The sequence below is a fragment of the Chlamydotis macqueenii genome, chromosome 4 (assembly GCF_036417535.1).
Source record: "Chlamydotis macqueenii isolate bChlMac1 chromosome 4, bChlMac1.mat, whole genome shotgun sequence".
NCBI lineage: Eukaryota > Metazoa > Chordata > Aves > Otidiformes > Otididae > Chlamydotis > Chlamydotis macqueenii.
This window is the reverse complement of record NC_141559.1, coordinates 54,008,518-54,036,198: the sequence shown is the minus strand read 5'-3', so window position 1 is coordinate 54,036,198 and position 27,681 is coordinate 54,008,518. Positions and strand designations below refer to the sequence as shown.

Sequence of the window (27,681 nt, the reverse complement as noted above, 5' to 3'; positions counted from 1 at the left end):
GGAGAGCACCTTTGAGCAGAAGAGAGAGTGTGAGAGGAGTAGCTGCTCCTGTGGGTCTCACCTCCGTTGTTAGGAGTGGAGGGACCGTGTGCTGCCTTCATGATGCCGATGCTCTCTGCTTTAACCAACTGCGTGTGTCTTTATGCAGCTGACAAATTATATGACAGGTTAAAGATTATTCTAATCTGCTCTGCTACTCTTCTGGAATAAGCTGAGAAAGGGAGCGTTTACCATATGTGCTGTGTTATTCTAGCTAGTGTATCCAACCTTGTTTATCTGTCGCCTTCACACCTCATGTTTTTCTGTGATTCACTGTGACTTACTGTTAACTGTTTGCAGTGATTTGAACAAGAGAGGCTTGTCAAACAGGCAGGAAAAAGGTTTAATTGCTGATTTCCTGTGGTCTCCTGGGGCTGGATCTGTGGGATTCCCATTCAAGTGATTAAGGAGAGAAGCAAATGGCCCGTGCAAGCAGACGTCCTCCCTGGCTGTCTCAGCAATTGTCCTCGACCCAAGTCGACAGGATTGGCTGTCCCAGCCTTCAGCCTTTCCTATCCCTTTTTTTTTCTCTTTCTGCAGTATAGATAGACAGGAGGGATGAGCCATGTTTGAGCTCTGGCGTTAGAGACTGGAAAGGGTTTTGTGCAGGGTGTTGTCTGTTGCATTGCCAACATTTGGATTCCTTTTTGTACTTGTTTTACTGTTATAGGAAGCATTTTACCCTGTAGGTGATATCATCCCACATCTTCCTCCGCAAGATCTTGTGAAAAATTTACATAAATAGACTCTGCCTTAGCGGTCAGGCATTGCCTCCTTAGAAACCTGGCTGCTCCTTATCTCTGCGCTGGCAGGCTGGGGAATGGCATGCGCAGCCTGTGCAGGGAAGGGTTGTTCCTTGGTATTCCAATGAGTCACGAAGCCTAATTTAAAGAATTCACACTTAGTAATGTAACAACTGTGATGATGGGGTATGGAGCAGGAGACAGCTCAGGGGCATGTTAAATCACATGGAGAAGAGCAGATCTTGGCAGGACATGACCATGTTGGCTGTTGCCGATGTTGATGAAGTGAATGCTGTGTTGACCTGTTGTGCTTCTTCCACACCTAGATTCATAGTTGGTGAATCAGTACAGTAGATTTGGAGTTGATGAGGTAATTCACAGTTATATCTCAAGAGCTCGAAAAGAGGAGGGATGTGTGGATGAATGACACAGTGAGAACCTTTTTTTTTTTTAAATGCTGCGGTTGAAGTGATTTATGCAGTAAGTTATATTACCCAGCAGAAATGGCATTGCACAGCTTTCCCTTTCAAAGAAGACCGAGGAAGCAGGCAAGGCGGGAACCATGGAACAACATCTCTTTCACCCAGTCTTCTGTCTGGTACTGATGCTTTCTCTCCTGTATACTCTACCATTTGATGTATGAGTTTTTGTAGGCAGCCTCTGAAGTGCAGGAAGGGTTGGGTCAGCTGTAGCTTCGAGCAATAATTCCTTTTGTGCATGACTGCCCGCCTGTCTGTCTGTCGGGGGTTTTGTACAAGAATATGTTTCTCTAAAGTTAGAATTGAGCAGCAAGCAATTGGCCTGGCTGGAGATGCTGAATTGGTTAGCTTATGGAAAGCAGAGCTAGGGGACAGGGAGAGTAAGCTTCTTTTTCTTCTACACTGGTAAAACTGCTGCTTCAGTGATTGTTGTTTTCCTCATCTGTTCATTGTGGGCCAGGGATTCTGACTCAAAAAAATTCTAATGCTGGGGCTGAATTTGAGGTTTATAATTCAACTTTTTATCTTTATGCTACTACTGGAATGTTTTGTTGTCTTAATCAAGTTGCCCAAATGCCGTGTATCATGACTGCCCAATGATACCTGTGTAAACTTCCTAGGGTCTGTAAAGGAAATGCAGAATTACTATCTGTTGCATCTTTGACTTCATAATTTCTATCTAGGTTTTCTGCCTCATCCATCATCAGGTACAGATACAATCAGATGCATGATTGGCTCTTTGTGTGAGTTTGATCCCACTGCTGGGTTCAACTCAGGCTTGCTGGCACTGTGCTAGTTTGGAAACCGCTTGTCTCTGGAAGTAGCCAGATTGTAATGTTCTTGGGTACATTTTCTCTCTCTAAATACCACGTAGTTATGCCTCCAGCAAGTACAAAGGGGTGCTGCCTGGATGTGGCTTTGCCGTCCACAGGTGTGGCAGACTGGCGTGTAAAATCTGATGTACTCTGAAGAATACTATTGCACTACAGAAGATTTTTCATGTTTCCTGGTCAAATGTGTGGGGCCTTCTGTGTACTTTGCAACCAAACCGCTGATTTCGGCTGAGCAGCAGCTCATAGGAAGAGTGGATTGTGCTGAGGCAGCGTGTATGCATACAGCCTGGGAGAAAAGCACATGCAGGGATTTAAATAGCTTATGAAAATATTTGTCACCAGTACAACATGATGCTTCTCAAACTGGATTATGATAGGAGGCTAAAAGTTCGGTGTGGTTTTGTTTTTTTTTTTTTTAAAAAAGCTTGTTTTAAGTAGATTCAATGCAAAATTAGATAGAGGCAGAAAAGAAATTAAGCTCTTTGACAGTTATATGTTTTACAAATTCTTTGGTGCATCCCAAACCAGAGAAATTAACCTTTCATTGGCAATGGAAACTCTTGGTACTTCCTTTTGCTAGATGTGGGGAAGGTAGTTTGAAGCTGCATTTTTTATCTTCAGTCTTTGGTGGGGAAAAAAGTTGGAGTCTTTTCTAGTTAACTTTTTAATTTCTTCATGTCTTAGCTGTCTTCTTGTCTGTTTTGTCTTTTTGCCATGCCTTTTTTTGGTGGAGCTTTTAAAATTTAAGCGTCTCAAGGAAGAAATGCTTGGTCAAATTCTGTCCTCAGTTATTTGGTGGGGAAAAAGTCAGAAAAATGCATTGACTTTGCTGATATGAAGCTGGCTGTTTATTGAAGTAACCCACCAGCAAACCACCAGAACTTTATCCTGTTCTCTTTGTTCATTTGCAAATTGAGCTGTCTAGTTATGAGGCTCCATAAGTAAAATACAGCAGGTTATTTTCAACTGCTCTTAATTTGAGGCAGAGAATCCGGCACCTGCCAAAATGGGGTGACCAAAGCAGTGCTTGTCTCTTGATGAAAACATCAAGACAAAAGTAAAGCCTAAAAATGAGCCTCAAATAATAAATGTTAGATAAATTTTAGCTGTACAAAATTATCCTTTCTCTTCATCCAGATGTTTGGCTGCACTGACACCTCTAAGCGGATCCCTAAACCCAAGAGCAGATGTTTTAATGCTCTTACGTTTGCTTTGTCGATACGATGCGTCAACAGCAAGTTGCAGCCCTGCATTTACATTGCAAGCGCCGGGCTGCTTCGGGCTGGTGACTTGCTCTTTGACCTCATTCCTCCTTTGAACCTGCTGCCGCGGTGCGCGCTTGCAAGCCCTGCTGAGGCACCGCGTCCCTCAGCCCCGCGCCTGTTTGTCTTGTAATCTGCAGACAAGAAAAAAGCAGGCAAATTCCAGCCTTTCAAGAAGCTCTTCGGCAAGAGGAAGAAAAGGGAGCCGGTCTTAGACTGCGAGGAAGCCAAACTGAAGCCCAGTCACTCCTTCGGCAATGTCTGCAACGGCACCTTCTCCTCCGATGAAGAGGCAAACGGTGGTCTGAGGTAAGCGCATGTGGGTCTGCTGCCAGCCTGTGCAGGCGCAAGGCTAGTTCTCCCTGCTTTTCATGGAAAGAAATTTAAATTCTCCCTCCGCTGAGCAATAGCAAGTCGTATGCTGCTTTTTACGAGGTGTGTACATCTCTGTCCCTCCTCTAAACGTGGCACCCGTGGCTGTAGACCCTGAGGTCTCCCTTCTTGCACGTGTTATTTATTGGGTGTGTGTGCTGATCTGCAAAAAAGAAATCACAGGGGAAGGCATAAATGAATTTGAATCCAGCTCCGTGATTTAGCAGTACTCCATGGCAAACACCTGAGCAGTGGTATTAATGGTGCTCGTGTTTTTAAAACTGGGGAAAAGGAAACCTGAACTGGCCGTACAGGCACTTTATTGCATGCTTTTCCCTGCAGAGTGGTATCTCTGGGTCAGAATGAGACATCCTCTTTCAGTTTATCCATCCCGTACAGTTTTTGGATGGTAATTGGAGTCAACAAACAGGCTGCTTTTATTCTTATCCAAATTGAATGTATAGTAGAAGCAGCAAGAGGGGGCAGAGAGGCACCTAGAAATCAGATTGTGTTCCAGTGACAAGAGAGGACAGGAGGTGACATTTTTCTGCAGAAATGATGGGAGAAAGAAACTGCATAGAGTTAACTAGTCAGCAATCTGTAAGTAGGAACAGAACAGAAAAAAAAAAACCAAAACAAATTAAAAAAACACACCCCAAAACAACAAAGAACCAAGACCAGATGCACAAACTAATTGGGTCAGTAATACTTACTTCACGTTCCAACTGAATGTCTCGGAGAGGTTAGTTGACTGCTAGCCAAACCCTGCTGCTTTGGTAAAAAAGGAACTATTTGCACTTGGGAGTGTGAAAGTAACAAAAAATCTGAAAGGATCAAAAACCATACCAAATTCCTCTACTCAAGAAAGAAATGTGTGTCAGATACATCACTCTGCACAGTATTTTCAATGGTGCAAAATCATAGCTGTGAAAATGTGATTTTAATTTTTTTTTTTTTTTAAGCTCTGTATTTTTTGTTCCGTTCTGTAAAATTCTCCGAGTTCTAGTTTTCCCCTTTGGTTTCTGCAATGAAATGTTGTGCACCTCTTTTGCCTGTCCCGGCTATTCAGAAAATCAAGACTGAACACAGCCACACTGTAGATGGAGATGTAACTGACTGCTACTGCATTGCATTGCCTATGTGCATGATGCTGAGTGCCTGTAGAAAGTTACAGTACCTTTTGCCTCAAGAGCAAACTCGTGAGCAAAAGCAAAACAAAGGGCATCATCTCGCTGTCAGGGATTTCCCATTCAGTGTAACTGAAAATGCAATGCTGCACCCAGAAACAAACAGTGATATGGGAACTTGTCCCATTCCTCAACGGTGAAGTGAAGGTGTGGCAGAGCCTTGTCAGACCGTTAAATGCTTGCATTTATAAACATATTAATTTTTCTAATTAATAAAGTCATTAAACATAAGTCTCTAGTGGAACAAACTAGATTGCAGAATTTAAATCACAGGGGATTAGCAAATGTGAAGTGTCCCAGGACTCACCTCAAGTGGAGCGTTTCTTTCTGCATGTGTGATTCGTGAGAGGTGCTTCTGGTTTAGCCTGCTAGAAATACTCAGTCAAAACTCCGTGCAAAACTCGGTGCAAATGTGGGTGGGATTTGAGAATAATTTTCAGTTTGCAGGTAGTGTTTGCCACATTACTTATCTTAAAACGAGCATAGATGTTCAGTGCAGTGCATTAGATTGCTTTGGGGAGCTTAGCTTTGCCACCCTCTTCTGTTTTCAGCAGCATTACTTCCATTCATTATATTATTTTTGCCTTTAGTATAATTTCAAATGTTTGTGAATTTAATGTAGAGATAAGCTATTTAAGCAAAATAACATGTGCAGCTGTTTACAAGTTGTCTAACAGTAAATACCTTACCATACTTTCTGTTCTTCATATAGAAATGGACCAGAGCAAATATAAATAACTACTAGTGTATTTATATAATCAAAATCTTGAGTAGTTTTATCAAACCATCTGCTTCAAACTCTTTAAGAATGTACAACAACCGTACATATACAAAAGCTTAATAAAAGTTCCAGTTTTGCAGTAAAAGTTCAAGGTTGCTGCCATTCCCTTAATAGAGCTGTATTTCTTCATGAGCCTGTAAAGTGCATTGATTTGTTATCTGCAGATGTTTCATGTGGACTTTTTGTTTTGGGAGGGGGAGGTTATTATTTTGGAAAGATATGAAGGAAGAAATCTGCTTCAGAAAGATAGAGACAAAATAATAAATGAATATAGGCTAAATAAGAGATCTGTACTGCTTCCAAGACCTGAGCTGGGATTGCACTGTGTAGTGTATTGCCTTACGAGCCTGCTCAGAGCTCATGCCTAAATCCCTCATGGAGACTGGGCCGACTGGGTGATGCAGATGTACCAGGAGCAATTTAGGTAATCTGCATATAGGTTGACTAGCTGAGTTGCAAGCAGCCTGAGAGACCTACCTGTCCACTCTTTCTTACAGCTACGTCCCAGACTTACCAAATGCAAATAACTTGCTTGGTATCCTGATGTATGCACACTTCAGCCTTTTTATTCATCCATGTTGTTTTGCAGTTCCTAGGTGGGAGGTTTGCTGCTGCAAGTCATCTTACCCTGCCTTGTAAAAGATTGGAATTCCTTTTGCCACTTCTAGATTGCCCTTTACAAAGTTAAAACTGTATTCATTAACTTTCTGTCCTAACCGTATGGGCTGGGAGACAGAAGTGCTTATTACACGTTAAATTGCTTTGTGGAGCCTCACTGAAGTCTCCAGAAGCTGCTGTTCTGAGGCTACGGTTTGGCACTCTGTAACATTTTATGTTTGTCTCATTTGTCACAGTTGACACTAAACAAGCAATGTGAAGACATATGCAAAAGGGCACCTGTGCGGTGCCCCACAAAAAGTTTGTCATTCTGGGTCGATGTGCAGGAGCAGCAGGGAATTACATTTTTCTTATAGAGGGTAGAGTAGAGTGCATTTACTTGGGCTGACGCAATATTTCAAGGGACCTGGAAGCAGACCTGTCAGGTCTTTAAGACTCAAGTGTGACAACATTGATCTTCTTCCAGGGAAAAGTCTGACAGGAAAATTTTGTCTCTTGAATGTGCCTGTCCATGAAATGGGACCTCTTTATTTGTAAATCCTCGTCAAGCTCTGCATAATCCCTGTAAAACTGTTCTCAGGTCACGTTCATAAAGTCATCCTTATTACAAAGAAGTCACCTCAAGATCTTAGTTCTCTATATATGCTGAGGAAGACTGCTGGTGAAGACAAAAACATGAGAGATTTCCTGTCTCATAAGCAACTTTCCCCGATATTTGCTGAGCCTTTGTGAGCATGAATTGCTGTTGGGACTGGACCGCGAATCACCCAGCTCTTTGCCCTGTAGAGCTGTGCTAAACTGTCCAGCGGTCACTACTTGGCTGATGGATTCAGCAGCTTTGCTGCTTGTGGGGACCACGTGTGTAAGCAAAGTGATTTTGTCAGATGTGGTAGTTCTTGGAAAATGCCTCATTTTGGCGAGCAGAGTTGCTATTTGCTATTCAAGCAGAATCCTTGTTGCACTTGATCAGATAATTCAGAGAGATTGTATAATCTCACTGATTTCTACTACAATGACTGTAGAAGCCAAAAGCATTCCTTTGCAAACATAAAGTTTGGGTTTTGGCAATTTTACCAGCAGAACTTCAAAATTATCTTTCCTTGACAATTGTCCTGACATCTTGCCAGGAAACTTCAATTCTAGAAATCTAAAGTGGGCATATGCAGAAGAGCTGAAGGAAAATCTTTCAGTGCTTTTTGTAATACTTGCCCGTTGTCTGTACTCAAAGACAGGCTTCACGTGGATTTAAGGCAAGTGTTTTGCACAGTTCTCATCACTAGGCTATATAGATAAGCAAGATAAGCAATAAACTGTTTATGGACTAAAGCTGGGGCAAGGAGCATAGTGTGTTCCCAGGCTGCCTCAGGAGTTTTATTGCTTGTGATGGAAAATTCCTGGGGGGGATGGGTGGCCCTAGGGTGGCAAACCAGGACACAGTGACAAAGATGCAGCACAAGTCATGTCATGCATCTGTAGGGAGCTGCAAGTTGTGTGAGAGGCTGTCTCCTGGTAAGAGCTTAGTCTCCTGAATTTCTCCTGGCAGTCCACCTGCCAACGCCAAGAGTGAATCTTTTCAAATGGAAAGAGCAGAAGGAGGACTATTGAGAGGGGGAAAAAAAACCAACCAAAAAAGGCATTTCATTGTCATCTTAAGAGGCCTTCATTTAGTAATTTGCTAAAGGTAATTTTTGTCAGAGGCTGGGTGGGTTGGGCTGTTTCGTTGGCGATTCACACCTGCGTCTATGTGCCACAGACAGTCTGAAGGTGGAAAGGAGACAGTGGTTTGGTACCAGCCATCAGCCTTTATAATGCAAATTTGACTTCTCTCTGCTTAAGAGAGGCCAAGGGCAGTGGCGGAAAGACTGTCAGCAATTTTGAATGTGGACAAGACTTCCATGGGATGGGGCGCCTGCACAGCATGTTTCTTGGTAGATAATTTCTCGAAGTATTTTTTAGCGGGAAAATAATGTGATCAAGATTTGATCAGTCAATGGAGTTGTGGTACTGGGAATAAATTCCAGGCAGGTGTTATTGTTTATCTAAGAGGTATTTGACCTGTAAAGTAAATTTTTTATTTTTACATTAATTTTGAATTCTGTGCCTGAATGGGGACAAAGGGCACAAGCACAATTTTTCAGGCAAAGATAGGAGAAAATAGCTATCAACCCGGTTAAATCACAGTCTCTTTAATGGATTGAAATTTGAGAAAGAAACCTACAGAAAGTGGAAACGAATGATGACTCCCAGAGAGCTGTAAAGGAAAATGGAGAGTAACTTTATGGATTATTTTCTGATAGGAGGACTAAGTGAAGATTTGGTCCTCTGTAAGCAAGGATGGAATGATGGCAACAAATAATGCCAAGAAAGCCACAGTGTTTCAGTCTCTTTTAAACTTAAAAAAAAAAAGGTGGCATTAGGTGTACTTTCAACATTACGTCTGCTTTTAGCCTGTGTGAACTTTGTTACTCTGAGTGCAGTTTGTATTGGGTTTGTGCATACACGAATGGCAGGGGCATCACAGCTTTGAGAGACTACGTACGCCAGATAAAACCCAGGTTCTTCTGGAGGGTACAGATTGGGACCTGTATTCCTGTGCTTGCTTTCATAGGAGTTAGGGATAGGAGAGGCTTGTTCAGTGCTCAGCTGAGCATTTACTTCAGAAAACAAAATTATTCATCGGATTTTTCTAAACAGCCTGCTCAGCTTGGGAATTTCTGCAGGTATTTGTGGTCTTCCACTCCTCCAATGTAAGTCGGGTCTATGAGGTCATACAGTTTGCTCACTATTACTCATCGCTTGTATCTCCATTTTAGTTTCTGAATATTTAATTTTAATTTTGCATTTCATGTGAATGAGAACAACTCATCTGCGTCAAGTGTGGCCTTGGTTACTTACTGCTGATCGATGGCATTCACTCCCATTGTTGTAGAGACTGGCCTGAAAAATGAATGTAATTATATTTTCCTCACCTCTCAAGTGACTCTTATATTATTGCTCAGGTAATTACCTGACATGTACCGTGAAAGAATATATGGTGACTGATTAAGTAAGGCAAAAAAAAAAAGATAGCAATCAGGAGAAACTGCTCTGTCTCTTTCTTTCTGGATTTCGTGTTGCCTCTTGAGCAATCCCAGCCCCTGCTCTGATGGCACATTCACCTTGCAGCTGAGGTTTCCTCATCATCTCAGTGGGTAGTGCACTTCACGTGAAGTGTCTCCCATGTTACTTTGGTGAGGGATAGTGAAAAGAGTAGGCCAATGTTACAGTCATATATTTTTTAGTGTTCCTGTACTACCTGTAAACATCACATTTGGTGCAGATGACAATCAGCAGCAGGAAACAAAGACTCATGTTCCCACTCCAGGCCACCTAGGGGTTTCCCTAAAGGCTGGATCCTAAGGTCCAGTCTGTTTTCAGCATCTCATTTAGATGGGCTCTTATAAAGCAGACATATCAAAGTAGTTGTTGGCAATCTGTCCCAAAATTTCCAAAAGCAGCTCATGATATTTTCAAATCTTCATAAAGTGAAGTCTTGCTTTTACCTCCAACTCAAACTTATAAGCTGAATGCATAAGCTTTTAATGCCTGCGTATTGTTTTTTTCTGCATTACTATTAGAACTCATCTCATGAAAATGATTCACCATCGGTTCAGCTGCTCAGTTTCTAAATTTGAGAGTGGGGAGGAGGGAAACCCAACAACCTATAAATGATAACTTGCAAGAATCTTCTTTGTTAAAATAGGAAGAATAAGAAAACTTTGCTTGATGTATTGGTTTAGTAGCTGGCAGTATACCTATACGTTCATAAATCCCTATGAATCGAGGGTGCTGGCTAAACATGAAAATAACCAGGCCTAGAGAATCACAGGCTTTCGTGGTTTGGGTCCAGGGGGATGCCCTGATTCCTTCTTGGACAATTTCAGCCGCTACTACAAGAGATCTTCCCTCTGTTACATCCAATTTTGATACACTGGGCAATTTGTTTTTTCTTTTGCTCATCATCCTGATTTCTGCAATTGGCTTTTGTCAGTCTCCTAATTTCCCTTGTAATTGCCTCATTTTGAGTGCTTTCCTGACTCTGGGGGGGAGTGCCTTCATGCAGTGGTGCTTGGTGTCCACCTTCTCCTGGAGCCTTTGTCTTAGCAGCACTCTTAATTTCACTAGGGATTTCTTCAAGCCCAAGCAGAGCAAAGCAACATACGGACATTGTAAGGCTTTTGGAAACAAAGCATGCTTGGATTTTCCTCACTTGTGTCAGCTGACACAGATCCACATTGAACAAGTTTCTTATTTCTGGTTTACAAGGTGTATTGCGGGAATGAAGGGGTCTTATATGGCAGAAAAGGTTGTGGCAAAGAGCACCTTTGCTCTTTCCAGTTCTTGATTTGCATGGATCCTTTTATAGGATTCATTACAGATGTTGGTGAAATTAGAAGTTGTTTCGCCTTTTCTGTAACTTACATTGCAGCTGAGCAGCACAGGAATAGGAGCCGCAACCACCGTATGAGTGGCCGTTTCTGACACGTACTGGGTGGCATGTGGTCAGGGCGGAGGAGTGGGGAAAGCCTTCCTGAAGCGGTCCCAGGTGTCTTGACAGAACATAGGACTAACATCATGTTCAGTGTTTTTGTTGATCTTGCCCTTTCTTGGCGACTCGGCTCTTGCCTTCCTCCCTCGCTTAAGTCTTTGTGCTCCCGAACTTTGTTCTCAGGTATGTGAGCTGGGGCTTTTCACCTCTTGTTGCCATTTTATCACTTACTAGAAGTTAGCACTAAATGCCATCAACTTGCCATTTAGGTTTTTTTTTCCAGCTGCTACTTGAGTGCAAAGATGCTTCATTATGTACCCTGTAGTTTGTATATGATCCTTAGAACTCTTCAGTAGGCTTTCTCTCTGCAACAGCCATCAGCATTTTATACCAGGTCCCACTCTGTGTCTGTCTCCTTTTTGCCTTGTCTTTCATCCTCAAGCCTGATCATGACTACCTTCATTTTCACTTTAGTCATCCCAGAACTTTTTTTTTTTTCTGTAAACCCTGGTCTTTACTTCTTGCATCACAAATGCTGTCTTGCTTCAGTCTCCCTGAAAGGCTAGGCTGCCCTGCTCTCCACTTGTTCTCCTCTCCCTTGCCTCCCTTTCAGATGTTTTCATTGCATTCCTCCTCCTAATCATCATATACTTTATTTCCTTGCAGATTCTGCATGGCAGCTGCCTTTTCCGCAGCTGGGAAGGTCTAGGGCTGGGCTCCTGAACCCAGTGGAGTTGTCACCCGTAGTATAATGTGCTGTCTTATTTCCTCTTCCTTTCCTTCCTCATGAGATAAATGCAATCTCTATATAGCACTTATTCCTGCCAAGGCTAACTTAGACTTTTCACTTCCTTTTCTCTATGTTTTACCATATTTTAGAGCAAATTTTGCATAAACATATGCTGCTGTTTAATAGAATAGTGTCGCACGCAGTGGATTGCCAGGTCATGTGTGAAAGTTGGACCATTTAGAGCCCTGTGCCTTCACTTACTTTGCATATTTCTCTAACAACTGGTGACTTCTCCACAATCCTCAAGCTGCGTTAGGGATTCAATTGCAGAGCTACTGTAAAACAGAGTGATACCTCTCTTTGCTCTGCATACTGAGACTTTCTGAGGTTGGAGGAGCTGGTGAATAATTACATAAAATTTGTGTGTCAAGAACTATCTAGTCCCACTTCATTGCCTTCTTGTCAGAAAGCAGCAAGGGCAGGGCTGCTGCCTTGGCAGGGGCAGCAAGGGGAATCCCACAGCGGGGTAGGGGCAACGTCACCCGGGGCCCAGTCCCACAGTATGTAAGCGAGGGAAGCAGGACAGATCCTGGGATGGTGGCCAGGTCCAACTAGGAGTACAAATAAGACCATATCTGGATGATAAGGCAGGTCTGAAGCGGAGCCGGGAAGTCCATCTGTAGGTCGGGATCAGATCCATTGATCACGCCGCAGGTCCACAGTTGAGAAGGCAGGGCCGAGGGCAAGCCAGGAAGTCAAGGGGCTTCGTGCCCAGGGCACAGTTGTAGCTGACCTGGAAGCCAGCACTCCTCCAACATAGCTCAGGCAGGGACCAAAGCCTCAACTGTGATCTTAAATAGAGCTCCTGGACCCATGTGTGTGGGTGAAGGTCCCAGGTGAGGCTGGTCAAGGACATTAAGGCTTCTCAGTGTACCCAGGGCCCTAACACTTTCCATGATTAATTTCTATGCCTGTAGTGATCATTATTTTGGTTACATTATTAGCATGCGTTCCAGATGCATCAGCTGCTCAAAACTAGACTTGATCCCTACTTTAAATAAAAAAATCACAGTAAGTTCACAGGTGACAGATCTCCTGATGACATGAAACTGGAGCTTTGTATAAAGACAACGTTGCACAATGTCTTGAAATGATCCAGGCTCCTAACACAGGAGCTGTAAAACAGGTCACTGGCATCAGTGGGGCTGTGGTGGGTCGTAACAATGGAACTTTGCAGTTTTCCTAGAGTTAGTGCCCTGAGGTTTGGCAGTTCCTGAAGGTGATACGGATGCTTCTTTAGATTGAGCACAGAAATGATCCCTAAGTTTACGATATGAAAAAGAATCCTTGAACTACCCTGCTAAAAAAAAATTTCTCCCTTTTGCCTACTCAGCTTGTAAGGACCATGTTCACAGGTTTGTTAATGCAATGAAGCAACATGCTCTCAAAGGACAGTTGTAACTCAGAGTTATGTTGCAGCACGGACAATATTCCCCATCCAGTTGTGAGTTAGAACTAAAACTCACATTGCAGAATGACAGATGAAAGACAGGACACTAAAAATACTGCTCAAAATTACAATCCATTTTCCTCTATTACGGTATTAATGCATCTCTGGAATGACTAGAAAATGCAATTTATGTTTTTCATCTCTATCTGCCCTGGGGACCTTCACAGGAGATGCGAAGAGTTCGAATGAGTTTTGTTTTTTAAAACAAAACATTAGGTAAAGGCATCCTATCACTGCACTTGTCATTTCCATACTGGAGCACTATTCTTGGCAGTGACTCTCAGATGTCTTTGAAGGGATTGTATGAGGGGTCAATACCTGGCTAAAACAAGTTCGTTCTTGTTGGCATGCTTTGTGAATTCTTTAGTGTTATAAATGGCCATATAGTAAAAAGTTGGCTCTGTTCTCTAATGATTACAGAATTGTTTTTTCGTGGAAATCTAGAAGATTGAAAGTCATGAGACTGGGTTGTTTTTTTTTTTTGGAGTCAATCTCTACAAACATGAAAGAACAGAACAACTCATTCTTTCCCTTTATTTTCCATTTTCTATTTCTAATTCTTTAATATCAGAGTGGGAGGAACATTTATGACACACCGAAGAGGCAATTGGTGGTGCGAGCTTTCTGTGCTACAGTAATGCGCTGGTGCAGGATTATGCAAGAGCTGAGAGCCCAGTGTTCCCTGCTGGCAAAACTCCCCCTTTCTAAGGACCCCACATTTGTCTTTGAGACAAAAAGTATCTCTGAAGGAAAATAGGGTCTAAAACGTAATAGCCACCAGTACTCAGGTACACTTAGCTTTATATTCTGTGCGGTATTACCCCTGCACATATTCTGGTGTACTTAAGGGCGCAGTCCCACAGCAGAATGAGCTGAATGAAGTCCAGACTGCAGTTACCTGACTCTTTCCAGCAGTGCTCTGGACACACAGCTAGCATGGAAGCTTGTGCCAGTGTTTGCTCAGTCAAACTGGGAAGTTGTGTGGGATTTAGTTTTTTTGTCAGGTTATTGGGTGGGGCTTTTTTGTTGTTAGTTATTCAGACAAAACAGCTCTGAATTCTCTCACATGAACCATGAGCACTAAGCAGGCACAAAAGAGGTGATGAGAACACGTAAAAAAGAGGATAAAGGGAGAAAGGGTGCTATCTCACCCAGTCTGGATTTGGAGTCCAGGTGACAGAAGATCACACCCTAAACATGCACAGTGGATGGCAGTGGATGAGGATCCAAAGAGAAATCTCTGTTTGCTGGTCGTCATGTGAGAGGAGAAGGCTTTTTTTAATAGGCTCAGGGTGTACCCATTCTGCTGTCGGGGATGTTTCACATTTCCTAGTTTCTTAGAACACGCAGACATCTTAGCAAGAGTGAGTAATGGAAAGAGGGTTTGCTGCACAAAGGTGCAAGCCGAACTGATGCATAGATACATGAGGTCTATGGAACTTCCAGTATCTATGGAAGTTTTACCTGTGTTTTTCTGGGATTCTTCTGAAATACAATAGAGGGTGCTCTCCCTTTCCAGGGCAATGAATTGGTCAGCACTGAGTTAAAGAGTCTGGGAAACATACTCAGAAGAAAGCTGGTTAGGGACAAAATGTGTTTGAGGCAACTCCTTTTACAGCTAAATACAGTTAAACCTAGGCTAGGAGTCCACACCATGTCCATGATCAAGGTGTGGTGTGGTCCTCATAGTCCGTATCTTGCTTTATTTCCCACTCATTTGACACTACTGGCTTCACTACTTGTGAAAATCCCATGGGATGGTTGGCTCTGCTGTACTTTTATGCTCTTGAGGTACCCTCAAGATAAAGACACATCCTGGTGCACTCTTTTTGAGCCAAAGTCCATGTGTATCAAAGAACCCCTCATACATTCTCAGAAATGTAGTTCTTAAGAATTTTTTCATAATAAAAGAAGGTGAAAAGTATGTTCTTAGATTTTCTGAGAAACCAAGTATTCCTACCTGTCTTCAGGAGTCTGAAGAGGGACACAGATATGGCAAAGAAAACTCTGAGAACGAATGGAATTTAACTTTCCTTTGACTCTAAGAAAACTAATTTTGAAAATTTGTGTATTGGAAATGAAACTGGAACATTATACTTAGGTTGCAACACCTCTTCTGAGAGCTTTAAGGATTTGCTAAAAATGCTTTGTATTTTGGTGTAACACATCTATAATTTATTTATTTCAGTCAGGTTTCTAGAAGTGAGTCAGATGATGATTCAGTTACTTTCAGCACAAACAGCCTCTGAAGTGTCATCATCGGTATTATCAACGGAAGTGCTCATAAACTGATGCTGCTGTTTTCCCATATCTCTTGGAAGTGATATGGCAGTTTGAAACTGTAATACCTTCAGCCATGGCTGCAACTATAGCCCGGGTCTCTCACACACCACGAATTTATCGAAAGCCATTCCTGGTGTCGACATGCCTTTTAACTGAGGGGAAGGCTTTCTGAAGCACAGCCTACTGTAGATGTGGATTGTGAGGATGTTATTGTGTAAAGGCGTCTGAGAAAATCTTCAGAGATGGGAATGGTGGTGGCAGTGAAGGAAACTCAATTATTCATATTGTTTTATGACTTAAAAGAAATTCAGTCTTTCTGAAAGTAGAACATTAAGAGAGTGAAAAGAGGTGGAAAAAGGATCTCTCTGATACAATCTGTCAAGCTCACAGCTGGGACGATTTGAAAGGCTTGTAGGCTCCAACTGTGTAAAATAAGAGACTGCTCAGAAAGTTCAAGTAGCCTGGGAACCACCCTAAATGCTACTTAAACTCACCTGTAAAAGAAACTAGGTTACTACAATGTGTGAATGTGTTTTTTTCCAATGTACGTTAGCCTACACAGAGATTTAAACAAAATTCTTAAAACATTTTTACCAGTTATTGGCCATGCAGCTAGCAAAATTGCACAGTCAACCAGTTCTGATACATCCAGTATATCTGCAAAGCATTTTGAGAGGATACAGTAGAGTTCTTGGGTTAAGTCACTGCAGGGTTTCTTGTGAATGTTTCATGTGTTCTGACAATTTGGAGGATGTTTGTTTTGGTAGCAAGTTAATAAGAGAACAACAATAGACAAAAGCTCTCAAATATGTTTGGCCTCAGCTCTCTGAAATAAAAATATAAGCTGTCAGGTAATGAGGACTTCCATAAACTGAAAGCAGTTGGCATATGGGAGATGCCAGAGAGATGCGTAACATGGTCCTAACCTGCCATCAGTACCTTTGGGGCTACTTGTCAGAGATAGGGTTGACCTTTCAGTGGTGAAGTACTTATGATTGCAGGTCACATGAAGCTCCCAAGCTGCTTCATGTGACCCACTGTCCCAACAGAAGCTTTAAATGACATTTTAACAAGTCTGATCACACTAGCCATAAACCCAAATCTGCACATGTCCAAAAGCTGGTGTGCTGTCTGTCTCAAACAGTCAGGAGCTTCTCTAGATTAGTTCACAGGCAGCAGGTGAAACTAGATCACTAAAGATATCCTCAATTCTGGAGCGGGATGGGGAAGCTCTTCATCTGCAGCCATGTCCTAGGCGGTCCACCAGCATTGACGTCAGCCATCTCTCTTTTCCATTTCAGAGACTCAGGTGATTGGGCCATTCCTACTGCCAGAGCATCCCTGCTGCTAGTCAGCTGAAGTTTTGGGGTTCGAACTGCTAGCGAACCCTGTTCAGTTCAAAAGCTGCAGGCTAGCTGTTTCCAACTTAAATATCAACAAACTGGGGCAACTGCAGGCCGGTCAGCCTCACCTCTGTGCCTGGCAAGGTCATGGAGCAGATTCCCCTGGAAACCATGCTAAGGCACATGGAGAGGAAGGAGGTGGCTGGTGACAGTCAACATGGCTTCACCAAGGGCAGATCGTGCCCATTCTATGATTCTATGAAACTCATTAGTGAGGTCCAGAATGATTTGCAAACAAGTCACTGAACTCTTTGGTGCCTGAATTGCAGCCCTCGCCTACTAATTAGTTTTGACAAACAAAAGGGATAAACATGAGCTGTCTAATTTTAAGTAGGAGAACACCACCCCACTGGAGAGTAAAGAGAGGAGAATGGTGTCTCATGCACGGTGCGTAGCTGTGAGACAAAGCCATAAGTATCTGAGCCACAGTATTGCTGGAAAAATCTTTGAGAGAAGATCCTCTCTGGAGCACAATATGACCTGGATTACGCATCCTCAGTAGATCTCTCAGCTCAAAGGTAAATAGTAAGTGATAAATTCCCACTGGCCTTGCCTTCTCCACCTGCAGCAGTTTCACATATTGAACGGTGCGAATGGAGGAGGGGTTGGCGTGGGCTGGTTTGTCACATTTTGTATGTTTCCCTCAGCTTTGGTTGTGACTACAGGCTTTTTATCCCCCTTACTGAATGCAGTGCTGGAGCTTTCAGTTCAAACAGACCTACATGGTTATATGAAAACAGCCAGCTTTCACTCAGCTTCCGCTCATTTTGCAAGCCAGCCCTGGCAGGAATTTGTCTCCATTTAAGGGGCATTTCTCAAGCGGCGTTCCTAGGCTGATTCCTGGACAGCCAAGGAAGGCAGATGTATTCCAATGCCATGCAATCTTACCACAGCTCTCTATATAGGCTGAGTCATGATGATTCAGTATAGAAACCTTTTTAGAAGAGAGTTTAAAAATATACTTTAATGGTTTCTCTAATATAAGGTTTCTAAAAGAAGGTGTATTACCTTGTTTGCCAAAGACAATCAAGTTGTGTTTTTTATTTAAAAAAAAAAAAAAAAGAATATAGCATCAGTTAAATGTTCTCTCTCTTTGATGGCTAAAAATACCATCAAAAATTGACCAGCTCTTTGCTTGGATGTGTGTGCTGGTTTGTTTCAAATGAAGCATGCTGTTCAAATAATAATTTGGGGTAAAAAATACTTTTTCAGTTAGTCTGTGCTTGCATGGAGGATGTAATTATATAGGGAGCTGTGCATGTTTTCCCCCCAAACTTGGATGATTTATTTTGTGAGTTCAAATGTATTTTAAATATAAACTAAAGCGAGTAAGAGGTTGTGGGTGACTTTTTTCCCTGTTATTTTCAGGTTACTCGTAAGTAATTTTGTTGTAGAAGTCAGGACTAGCCTATCATTTAATCAGTTATAAAAGGTTAATGTAACCCTATATAACATTATTTCTTGGTAAGAAAAGATTATCATTTTTACTTAAAAAGATTATTTCTATACTCCAGGAAAAAAAAGATATAAAAATGCAATAAATACATTCCAAACAATTTTTTTTCAAAGTATGACTGGAAATATTTTAAGCACTTCATAAACAGTTTGCACATTTTAGAAGGGAGAACAAGATTTTATACTGATTTTCTTAAATAGGTGAAACTTTAACTTTTCTGGTTGTTTTTCTTATCCCTCTATCTGAAAGTATCATATTCCTTAGTTTTGCTGAATTACTTGCTTATAATGTTTTTGTCACACATAGAAGGTTGTGTTAGTTAGACTGGTATAAAAATGTATCTATTTTTTTTCCCCAGATTGTTTGTTTACTGAAACTGTAAATGAGTTCCACAGAGCTGCAAGTAGGTTACTAAAAGGAGATCTCTCAGTTCAGTTGTCTTCTGCTGTGGTTTTTGTCATAGACTCATAGAAGAGTTAGGGTTGGAAGGGACCTTTAGAGATCATCTAGTCCAACGCCCCTGCAAGAAGCAGGGACATCTCCAACGAGACCAGGTTGCTTAGAGCCCCGTCCAACCTGGCCTTCAGTGTTTCCAGGGATGGGGCATCCACCACCTCTCTGGTGTGGAACACTGTTCCAGTGTTCTACAACCCTCAGTGTAAAAAGTTTCTTCCTAAATATCTAATCTAAATCTAGTCATGTTTGTATTATACTAACTTTCCACTCGCCATAAAATAGGCGAGACAAAACATAACTTTCAAACTCAAACATTTTCCCCCAGAATACCCCTCAAACCTACAAACTTTTTTTTTAATTCTCAGTTTTCTTGATGAGCCTTTAAAATCTCCAGCAAATTGAACCACTTTTTGTTTAATCCCTTTACCTGTGGATTTAGAGCAGCCATATAATTAAGTCATTTGTGACGCACTCTCCTCCTTGGCATTGGTATCTAGTTTAACAGTAACACACTGTGCTGGTTTTGGCTGGCATAGAGTTAATTTTCTCCATACTAGCTGGTAGGGGGCTATGTTTTGGATTTGTGCTGAAAACAGTGTTGATAACACAGGTATGTTTTTTGTTATTGCTGAGCAGTGCTTACACAGAGTCAAGGCCTTTTCTGCTTCTCACACCACTCCACCCACAAGTAGGCTGAGGATGCACAAGAAGTTGGGAGGGGACACAGTTGGGACAGCTGACCCCAACTGACCAAAGGAATATCCCATACCTTATGACGTCATGCTCAGCATATAAAGCTGGGGGAAGAAGAAGGAAGGGGGGATGTCTGGAGTGATGGTGTTTGTCTTCCCCAGTAACTGCTATGCGTGATGGAGCCCTGCTTTCCTGGGGATGGCTGAACACCTGCCTGCTGATGGGAAGTAGTGAATGAATTCCTTGTTTTGCTTTGCTGGCGTGTGCGGCTTTTGCTTTACCTATTAAACCATCTTTATTTCAACCCACAAGTTTTCTCATTTTTACTCTTCTGATTCTCTCCCCCATCCCACTGAGGGGGCGTGGGCAAGCAGCTGCGTGGGGCTTAATTGCTGGCTGGGGTTAAACCAAGACACACAGGGGCATCCCTTGCTGCTTGTTGCTAGTCAAACCCACATGGGATGGTGTAATACACTTCATATCTTGATGGTAAAATTTTATTATTGATGAAAAAATGTCAGTGTGATCACACTTGTGTTAATAAGAACAGCTAAGTAATCAGCTAAACGAGGTAGCTCTTTAGAAGTAGGTTTCTAGAGTGTATTACCTCTTTTTGTGTTACAGTGCTACCTTTGCTTGGGACCTGCTGCCTGCCTTTTGTGCCTTGGCCTGACTTAGCACAATTGCAGGCTTTCTTAAATACACGGTCTGTTAATGTATGCATCATCACCACCATCTACCCTGTATCCTAAAAGTAAACTTTAGATTTGAGATTTCTAAGGAAAATCGGTTGAACTTCTCAACATTCCTCTTAAAAAACACCCCACTCTGTGTTCTTCTGAGGAAGAAAGCTGTATTGAAGAAATAATGTGTTAAACTTTTGATAATGAAAAATGTTTGGATGCTTCTCTTCTAAGAATGTTCAAAGCTTTTACGTAGAAGACAAGGAAGAGGGAAAATCTATACAGCAGAGCAGCTATGCTGTGAAGGGTCACTCTTATAAATTGTTGTGCTTATTTACATTTTAACTGTTTTTTTTTTTTTCCAGGTCCTCTCATTATTCTATGGGCAGTCGAGCTTTTTCCCATGACAGTATTTTTATACCTGATGGGAGAACAGAGAGCGACCAGGCCATCCAAGCAATGTCACAGGAGAACGTTTTAGGAAAAGTCAAGACTCTTCAGGTAAGAAACTATAAGTGGGAAAAATATTTAAAATGTGGTGGGAGGTGATCTCCATAATATGTTAGATGTGTATAAAGGCGGGTTGCTTTTTTCAATAGCCTTAGGTTGGTTTCTCAGCCATGTAAGTTGTCTAGCCAAAAGCCATGTAAATAATTTGAATAATCTGCAGAAGGTCTAGGTTTTGGTCTTGAAAGGTATGGCAGTGATGCTGCAAGGAAATCTACAGAAATGCCTACATCTAGTGCAACTCATTTGAATTGAGCTCATGGTTTTGGTATGTTCTGATCTGTATGCCTGAGGCCTACAGATGTGGTACTGAGTGAAAAAATGAGGGGGGTGGTGGTGGCTGGGAATGGCATGCAGAGTGAGACTTCTTTGCAAAGCTGATTTAATTATCCTTTTACATGTTACTTTTTTTTTTCTCCTTTTTCTCCCTGTCCTTCCAGTGGTTCTCATGAAAGGTGGATATGTGTATCTCTCCAAAGCAAACAGCACATAAGTAACTAGATAAACAAGACATTTGGCTATTTGCAACAGCTTCACATGACCTGCTTTCCCTTCCAGAACTCTGTCCCATTAGTGCTCTAATGAATTTTTTTTTTGCTTTACTACTTGTACATCTGTAAGATTCCCAGCTCCATGCCTATCTAGACCTTGAAAGAGCTGTCCTTCAGAAGCACATTTCAGTTTATTGCTCAGGATGCTGAGATGTCCTGTCAAAATGCCGATAAATTTTTTAATGCTCTGTAGGTGCTGTTACCCTGTAGCTGACTAGTAAAATACCATTGATTTCTTTTACCTTCATTGTCTTCCTGGGGTCCATCATTTCTGGTGAGTGAGAGATTATGCACAGTAGACAGATCAGACCTTCAGGATGAAATTTTTTCTTCTTCCTGCCTGGTGCCATCAGCAGACAGAGCACCTGAACAGCGTTGGCTCTGCTGACTGTGGGTAAACTTTGAAGTACAAACCACACTAGGACAGCTTGAATTTCTCTGTGCTGTTTTTTCAGCTTATATTTCCCTGGGTCAGGTAGATTCAATGCATGCTACTTCCCAGGCTAGAAATTATTACATTTTAAATGACTGCTGACTCTGTTCTGTCTGTTGTCTTGGCTTTAGTACAGTGGCTTTTGTCTGAATATCTTTTCACTTTGTAGGAGTGGCTTCTCCCATTTCTAAGCTCACCTTAAAATTCCCAGTGGAAATCATTGCCTTCACTAAACTCAGAGACATGATAAGAAGTACAGTTGCAGCAGTTGCTAACATACATCTTCACTAAGCAAATGGTAACTCAAGAAAATTAAAGCAAGAATAGTCACTCTTGAAAGTCACAAAATGAGCAGCCAGTGGTACTCCCTTGCTCATGTGAACTTTGCATGAGCCTTTTTTTGGGGTGCGTGCTTGTATGTATTTTAAGGGGGAGTGTTGTTTCAGCTGCTTGATGTCAAAAGTATGCTCACATTTTTCTTTAAAATTGAAGGAAAGTAGTTCATTTTTATCATTTCAATATAGCTGCAACCCAGCTGTAACAACATCCCCAATTCAGTTTTTGCACTGTACTGATGATGGTGATATCCAGAGCAACACATTCAATCAGAAAGGAAATGCGTAATAGATTGTAAATGACACTTTCAAGTATGTACATGTTTACACAGAAGTTATATATACATCTAAATGTCCATGGCTTTTTCATAACCCCGTGGGAAGGCTCCGTGTAACAACCCCAGGGGGCCACCTCTTGTACCTGTGAAACCTGCTGTCCAGCACATGACTCTCCCCATTTCCCTAGCCATGACTTCTGCAACTGTTCCCTCAGTTTTAGGACAAGATCATGCGAAAATCCCATTGCATATTTTTAGGTTGACCTTAGAGTTGGGTCCCAGGTCTGACCAGTTATTTGGACTGTCATTTCTGTCTGAAGGTTTTATGTGCTTACTACTTCATACCCCATCCTTTTTTTTCTGCTTCACTATTCTAAAAGGAGATTGTGTTTGCTACATGATTTTGCAGTGACAGAAAACACTGATACTTGATCTCCAGTATCAGAAGCTTGCGTCTACTTTGAAGTCCCTTTCTGCAAGCTCAGTCCCACTGGGAATGAAGATCTGTATTTCTTCAAGTGGCAGAACAAGAGGAGACAGTCATCTCTTCTGAAGAGCATTCCACTCTTTAAAACCAGTTCTGTGGCCAGCTCCTGGTAAAGATATTGCTAAGCCACCAACGTTACTGTGGTTTTGCCCAGGCTTGTATGTCACAGTGGAAGCACAGCACTTCCAGTTTCCGTTTCCCCAGCGGGATGCTCCTCAGTACAGAAGTGTTGCCAGGATTCAGTGCCCTGCGCTGGCTCTGAACTCGTCGTATTCCAAAAGTTCTGCAGATTTTAACCATTTTAATGATTTCTTGGGGAGGTTGTACAGTAAACATTCCTGAAAAATGTAAATCTTTATTTGGAAGAGGCACCATGCTCACAAGCCCAACTGGTAGCACAGTGAAAAGGGATTTGAAATCAGAATAGAAGAGCAAGCCATTTCATACTGAGGATGCTGGGTCTCATTCTGCTGACCACCAAAGTGGTTCCCCCTTTTCACCTTGCATTTCTGTTGCCTTTGGAGCATTGATGAACCCACAAAAAATGTTGCTGCAAAATTCTGTAGTAGTCTGGTTCAGCTTCTTGTTGTAGAAATTCTCTCTTTCTGATTATGCATGCAAGGTAAATTAGTTCATTCTGGAATAGCTCTCATTTTTTTTTAATTGATTTTAAGATCAGCAGCATTCATCTTATCAGGCTTTCTGTAAATGTATTTAGTTATGTTCAAAGGTTTTAGTGTGTGCTAGAAGTCAGTCTGGGAAAAGCCTGACTTCTTCTTAACCTCCAGTAGCCTTTTTGTGTCCTGAAACTACTTTGTGTTGGCTCAAGCCATCTGCTCTTGTAATCGCAATCTTTTCCTTGTCATTTGGATCTACTGAGATTTATCATTACCTGGTTTATAAGATGCAGTGTCGAAAGCCAGCCTGAACCTGCTCCCTCCAAGAGATGCTACCCCAGGCACTGGCACTCTTACTGCTGAACTCGTTTAGTTTATTGGGATCTGGTGCTTTACTTCTCATACAGGACTCCAAATAAGACACAAGGAATGTTTAAAATCTAAGTCTAGCAGTGTGTCAGAACAAAGGTGAAAGAAACTCTGGGAGCTTATTTTTACATCCTACCCTTCATAGGGTAGTGGGGGTTTTATTTTTTTTCTTGTATCAAAGTGCATCACTTCCTTGCATTTTGCAGATGTGGATGTTCTTCTTTCTAGAGATATTTGCCAGAAATGATCAGCAAATGAACAGAAGACAGTTTTTGCTTCAGACTCACCAAAACTGTAGCAAGTAAAATGGAAACCTGTTTTGAGTGTTAGTATCTGGATCAGTCTAGGCCATTATCTCCCCTTTGCTGTGACAGTACCGCGGTGTGGCACTGCTGCTGCCACTGGAGAAGACAGAAACATTCACTGAATTTATCTTGGGTCACCTGGCACCCATGAGGCTGTGGCACTCTGCTGCAAGAAGTATTGAAGGTTGAGTATGGCATACGGCTTATCACATTTAGGGACTGTTGGGCTCCGTCTATTAGTTTTGTGTGGCCACATGGTTTAAAACAAACAAAACCTCTGCTCTGTAAATTAGTAAACCACTATTTATTACACAGTAATTACTTACAGTAAAACACATTTTGGGAATCCAGACTTCTTGGTCAAATTCTAAAGGACCATTTTTAAGATTCAGATTTTTCTGGCTTTGCAATGATGAATGCCCCAATAATTTTCTTCCTGTCAGACCTAACGACTGTTCAATTTTGCATCCTCCATTTTTTAGTCATTAACATATCTAACCTAACGATCAAGCCAGTGCTTCCCCTACTGTGCATTGCATATTCTACCAGCCATTCCCATTGTTGTTTGCCTTTGATATTGCTCACATCTCAACCAGGCTACAAAGCAATTTGCTAAACCTCAAAGCTATTATCTTTTAACTTGATGCTTTGCATTTTATAGATTTGGAAGTCAATTTTCATGATTGCCCGACTTTGCATTTCTTACAGTTCATTTCTTTGTTGCCAGTATTTTCTAGTGCCATTGCAGCCTAATTGTCTTTGTCACACTTGACAGTTGTTTTCACTTTATAAACTAAACTTATCATTTTTTTTCTTTAGCATTCTAGCATTTCTGGGGCAGACTTCCTTTTTCCTATGATCATATTAAGCCCCAGAAATGAGCTTCCACTTTCTTTTACTAACATCTGCTTTGCTTTTGGTACACTGCAAGAGGAGACTCGGGTAACAAAAGCTGCAAATCCTGCAAGTATCTTCAGGCTTCTCCGGAAAGTCTGGCTCTTAACATGTGAGCATCTGTAAGCAGTCCCTTGTATACCGAGATCTTCATTTGCATGTGGATTTGCTCCAAATACATATCTCTAGAGGTCCTCTGCCACTTCATATACAGTTTGCTGCTTCACATTCTTCTGTTTTGGACTCTCCCAAAATCATTCTGGAAGTGTAATGCCCCAAACCACATGCTGCTCCAGCAGTGGAGTGAAATAGTTTTCTCCCTGCATCTTATATCCGGCGCTGGTGGTAATACTTTCCGCCTTTTCAGTAGGTTTATGTGTTAATTTTACATCTAGTTTACTTTCTAAAGCCTCCAGCTATAGCAATATAACTTCTCACATGATGCTTTTCAGTTTATTCTCTCTCTTTGATTGAAAAAAATAAAAATTGCTTATGTGGAGTGTTTTGCTTGTTTAGATATACAGCAGATTTTCCTGTTTAGATAAAGAGGTGGACTCGTTTCCATAAAATAAAAATTAGGTAAACTGTCTTTTCAGCCTAGAAAATAAGCAATAAGAGAGAGAATATATTAGAGATGCATGAAATAATGAGTGGAATTGAGAAAATTAATAGAGGACAACTATTCAGTCTCTCACAGCATGAGAACACATGAGCATCAGTTGAAACTAATAACACTTTCAGACCAAAACAAGTATTTCTTTATGGGTAGCTGGACTGTATAGCTCATTGTCATGCAGCACTGGTGTTTGTGAAATATTTATAAAAGTTCAAAGAGCAATTAAATTAATAAAAGGAAAGTTCCTAACTGGCTACTGACTCCAAAAGTCCTCAGATGCTACAAATAATTGGCACATTTACAAGGAAAACCTCAGTATGGGCTCACCCTATTCTTACATATCCCCAAGGCATTTGATTTTTGGGTCCTTGTGAGAGACTGTGCAGGACCAAGCAGAATTTCAAGAGTATGGCTCTTCTTACGGCAAGTATTATTGATGAACGAGTATATGTAAATAGAAAGCACAATTTAATTCATTTATATATGTGGGAATTGCAAACAGACGTGAAAAATAGGTATTTGAGTTGAAGGCAAAATACTACCAGCATTTCCTGTAAGACTTGTTTGAGTGGAGTCAGCTGAAATAGCACACTCTCTTTCAATGGTTTTTAAACTGAACAGGGTAAGCAACTCAGCGGATCCAGTTTTGGATTCACTCCAGGCACAGAGCCGTAAGAATGATGCAGTTTCAGGGGGGTGAATCCAACATGCGTGCAAGCAGGCATGCACACAGAAGAGGAACCAAACTGGAGTGAAAGAGGAGAGGTACAGCCCGATCTGGGCTCGCTGCTGGTCAATATGGGAAGTTTGTTCTGGGGCATTTCCTATGCAAACACAAAGAGTGCTTTGAAAATCTAAGCTTTTTAATTTGCTGCAGGTGCCAGCCAATGCAGAGCAATTTAACTTAGGAGCTTTATTTATGAAGTTACTAATGGTAAGCTGGTGTAAAGATGTCAGGTAAATAGTATCACATTTCAGCAAATTATTTGGCGTAGAAAAATTGGGCCTGTGTCATGATCCAGTTACTGAGGAAGATTTTAAAAATCAGATGAGTGCAAACTTTTTTTTTTCTCTTCTGAATTTGAAATATTCCTTTGCCTTTGTTAGATGTGCAGCCCTGTCCCTTACCTCGCACTGAAAGGCACGGCATCCATAGCCACCTGGGCTGAGCATGAACAGGCAGACTCTCATGCACCTCTTGAATCTTGTAAGAAAAAAAAAATTGGGATGAGGTAAACCTGGTCTGGAGCACAGCCTGATGATCCCATTCTGAAGCTCCCCTGAGTGTGTAATTGTTATACGTGGTAGCCGTGCTGTTCTGCTGCTGAAACAGGTTTGCAAGTCCTGCAGAAATCCCTGTCCACTGGCTGCAAACTGAGGGACTGGGAAAGCCTGTTGGAGTTGATAAGGCTGGAAGTGGAGGGACATGTTCATCTCTTTCCTTCTGCTTCTTGCTGACAGCTAGGTTTTTGGAGCAGGGTGATGATTTCTGGAGGCTAAATTACAAGCCTTCTTGCACAAACCAAAAGAGACCAGGTTCATTTAACTGAGACACATCTATGAAGATTTCCAAAAGGGTATTTAAACACATGACCATGCAATGGTAGAAGAACAAAATGTCATGCCTGCAACTTCTGATGACTGGCGCTGCAAATAACCCTCCTTAGGCAACCATCATCAACATGCTGTCAGCACAGGGAATTCTCAAGTACAGAGGATTTATAGTTTTGTGTTCAGAAATACATGTCTAACTGAAACTTTTGAGAAGTTTAAAGCACACGCTCCTTTTCTGGGAATGTGGCCTCTTCTCAATGGCCTTGCAGCTTAAATTGATGTATCTTTCCATCTCTGGGTTGGACTACCTGTGTGTGTTCTTCCAAGTAAATGTTGTGGGTTTTTTCTTTTCTTTCAGGGATGATGCACTTTGGGTTTTGTTTTTTTTTTGTTTGTTTGTTTGTTTTTTGGGTTTTTTTTTAAATTATTTTTCATAATTGACCAGGTAAAGAATGTATCTGTATGAATTTTTTTTTGAGATAAGTTAATTGCATTGCAGTTACAGTATAAGCACATTTTTAAAAAGAACAAGAATAAATTTACTGAGTGGTAACAATGAGCTATTTGAGATTTTGACATTTGGTATTCAGCATCAGCTTTGGAGATTAGAATGCACTGAAAGAAATTGGCCAATGGAGAACTATTAGTGGAGTTCATTTCAGCTAAATTTGTTCAAAAA

At 41.5% G+C, this 27,681-nt stretch overlaps 1 protein-coding gene across 6 annotated transcripts in view; it reads left to right on the top strand.

Moving 5' to 3' along the window:
• Window positions 1-27,681, top strand: part of CRACD (capping protein inhibiting regulator of actin dynamics) — a 132,422-nt gene that overhangs the window by 86,177 nt on the left and 18,564 nt on the right. For 5 of the 6 annotated variants that reach the window (XM_086746068.1, XM_086746070.1, XM_086746069.1 and 2 more), the window contains 2 exons: window positions 3,497-3,665; window positions 20,422-20,557. In XM_086746068.1, the coding sequence (XP_086602194.1) occupies window positions 3,497-3,665; window positions 20,422-20,557 (305 nt within the window). Of the gene's footprint in view, window positions 1-1,361; window positions 1,381-3,496; window positions 3,666-20,421; window positions 20,558-27,681 lie in introns of those variants that run through there. The other variant, XM_086746071.1, reaches the window with a different exon arrangement.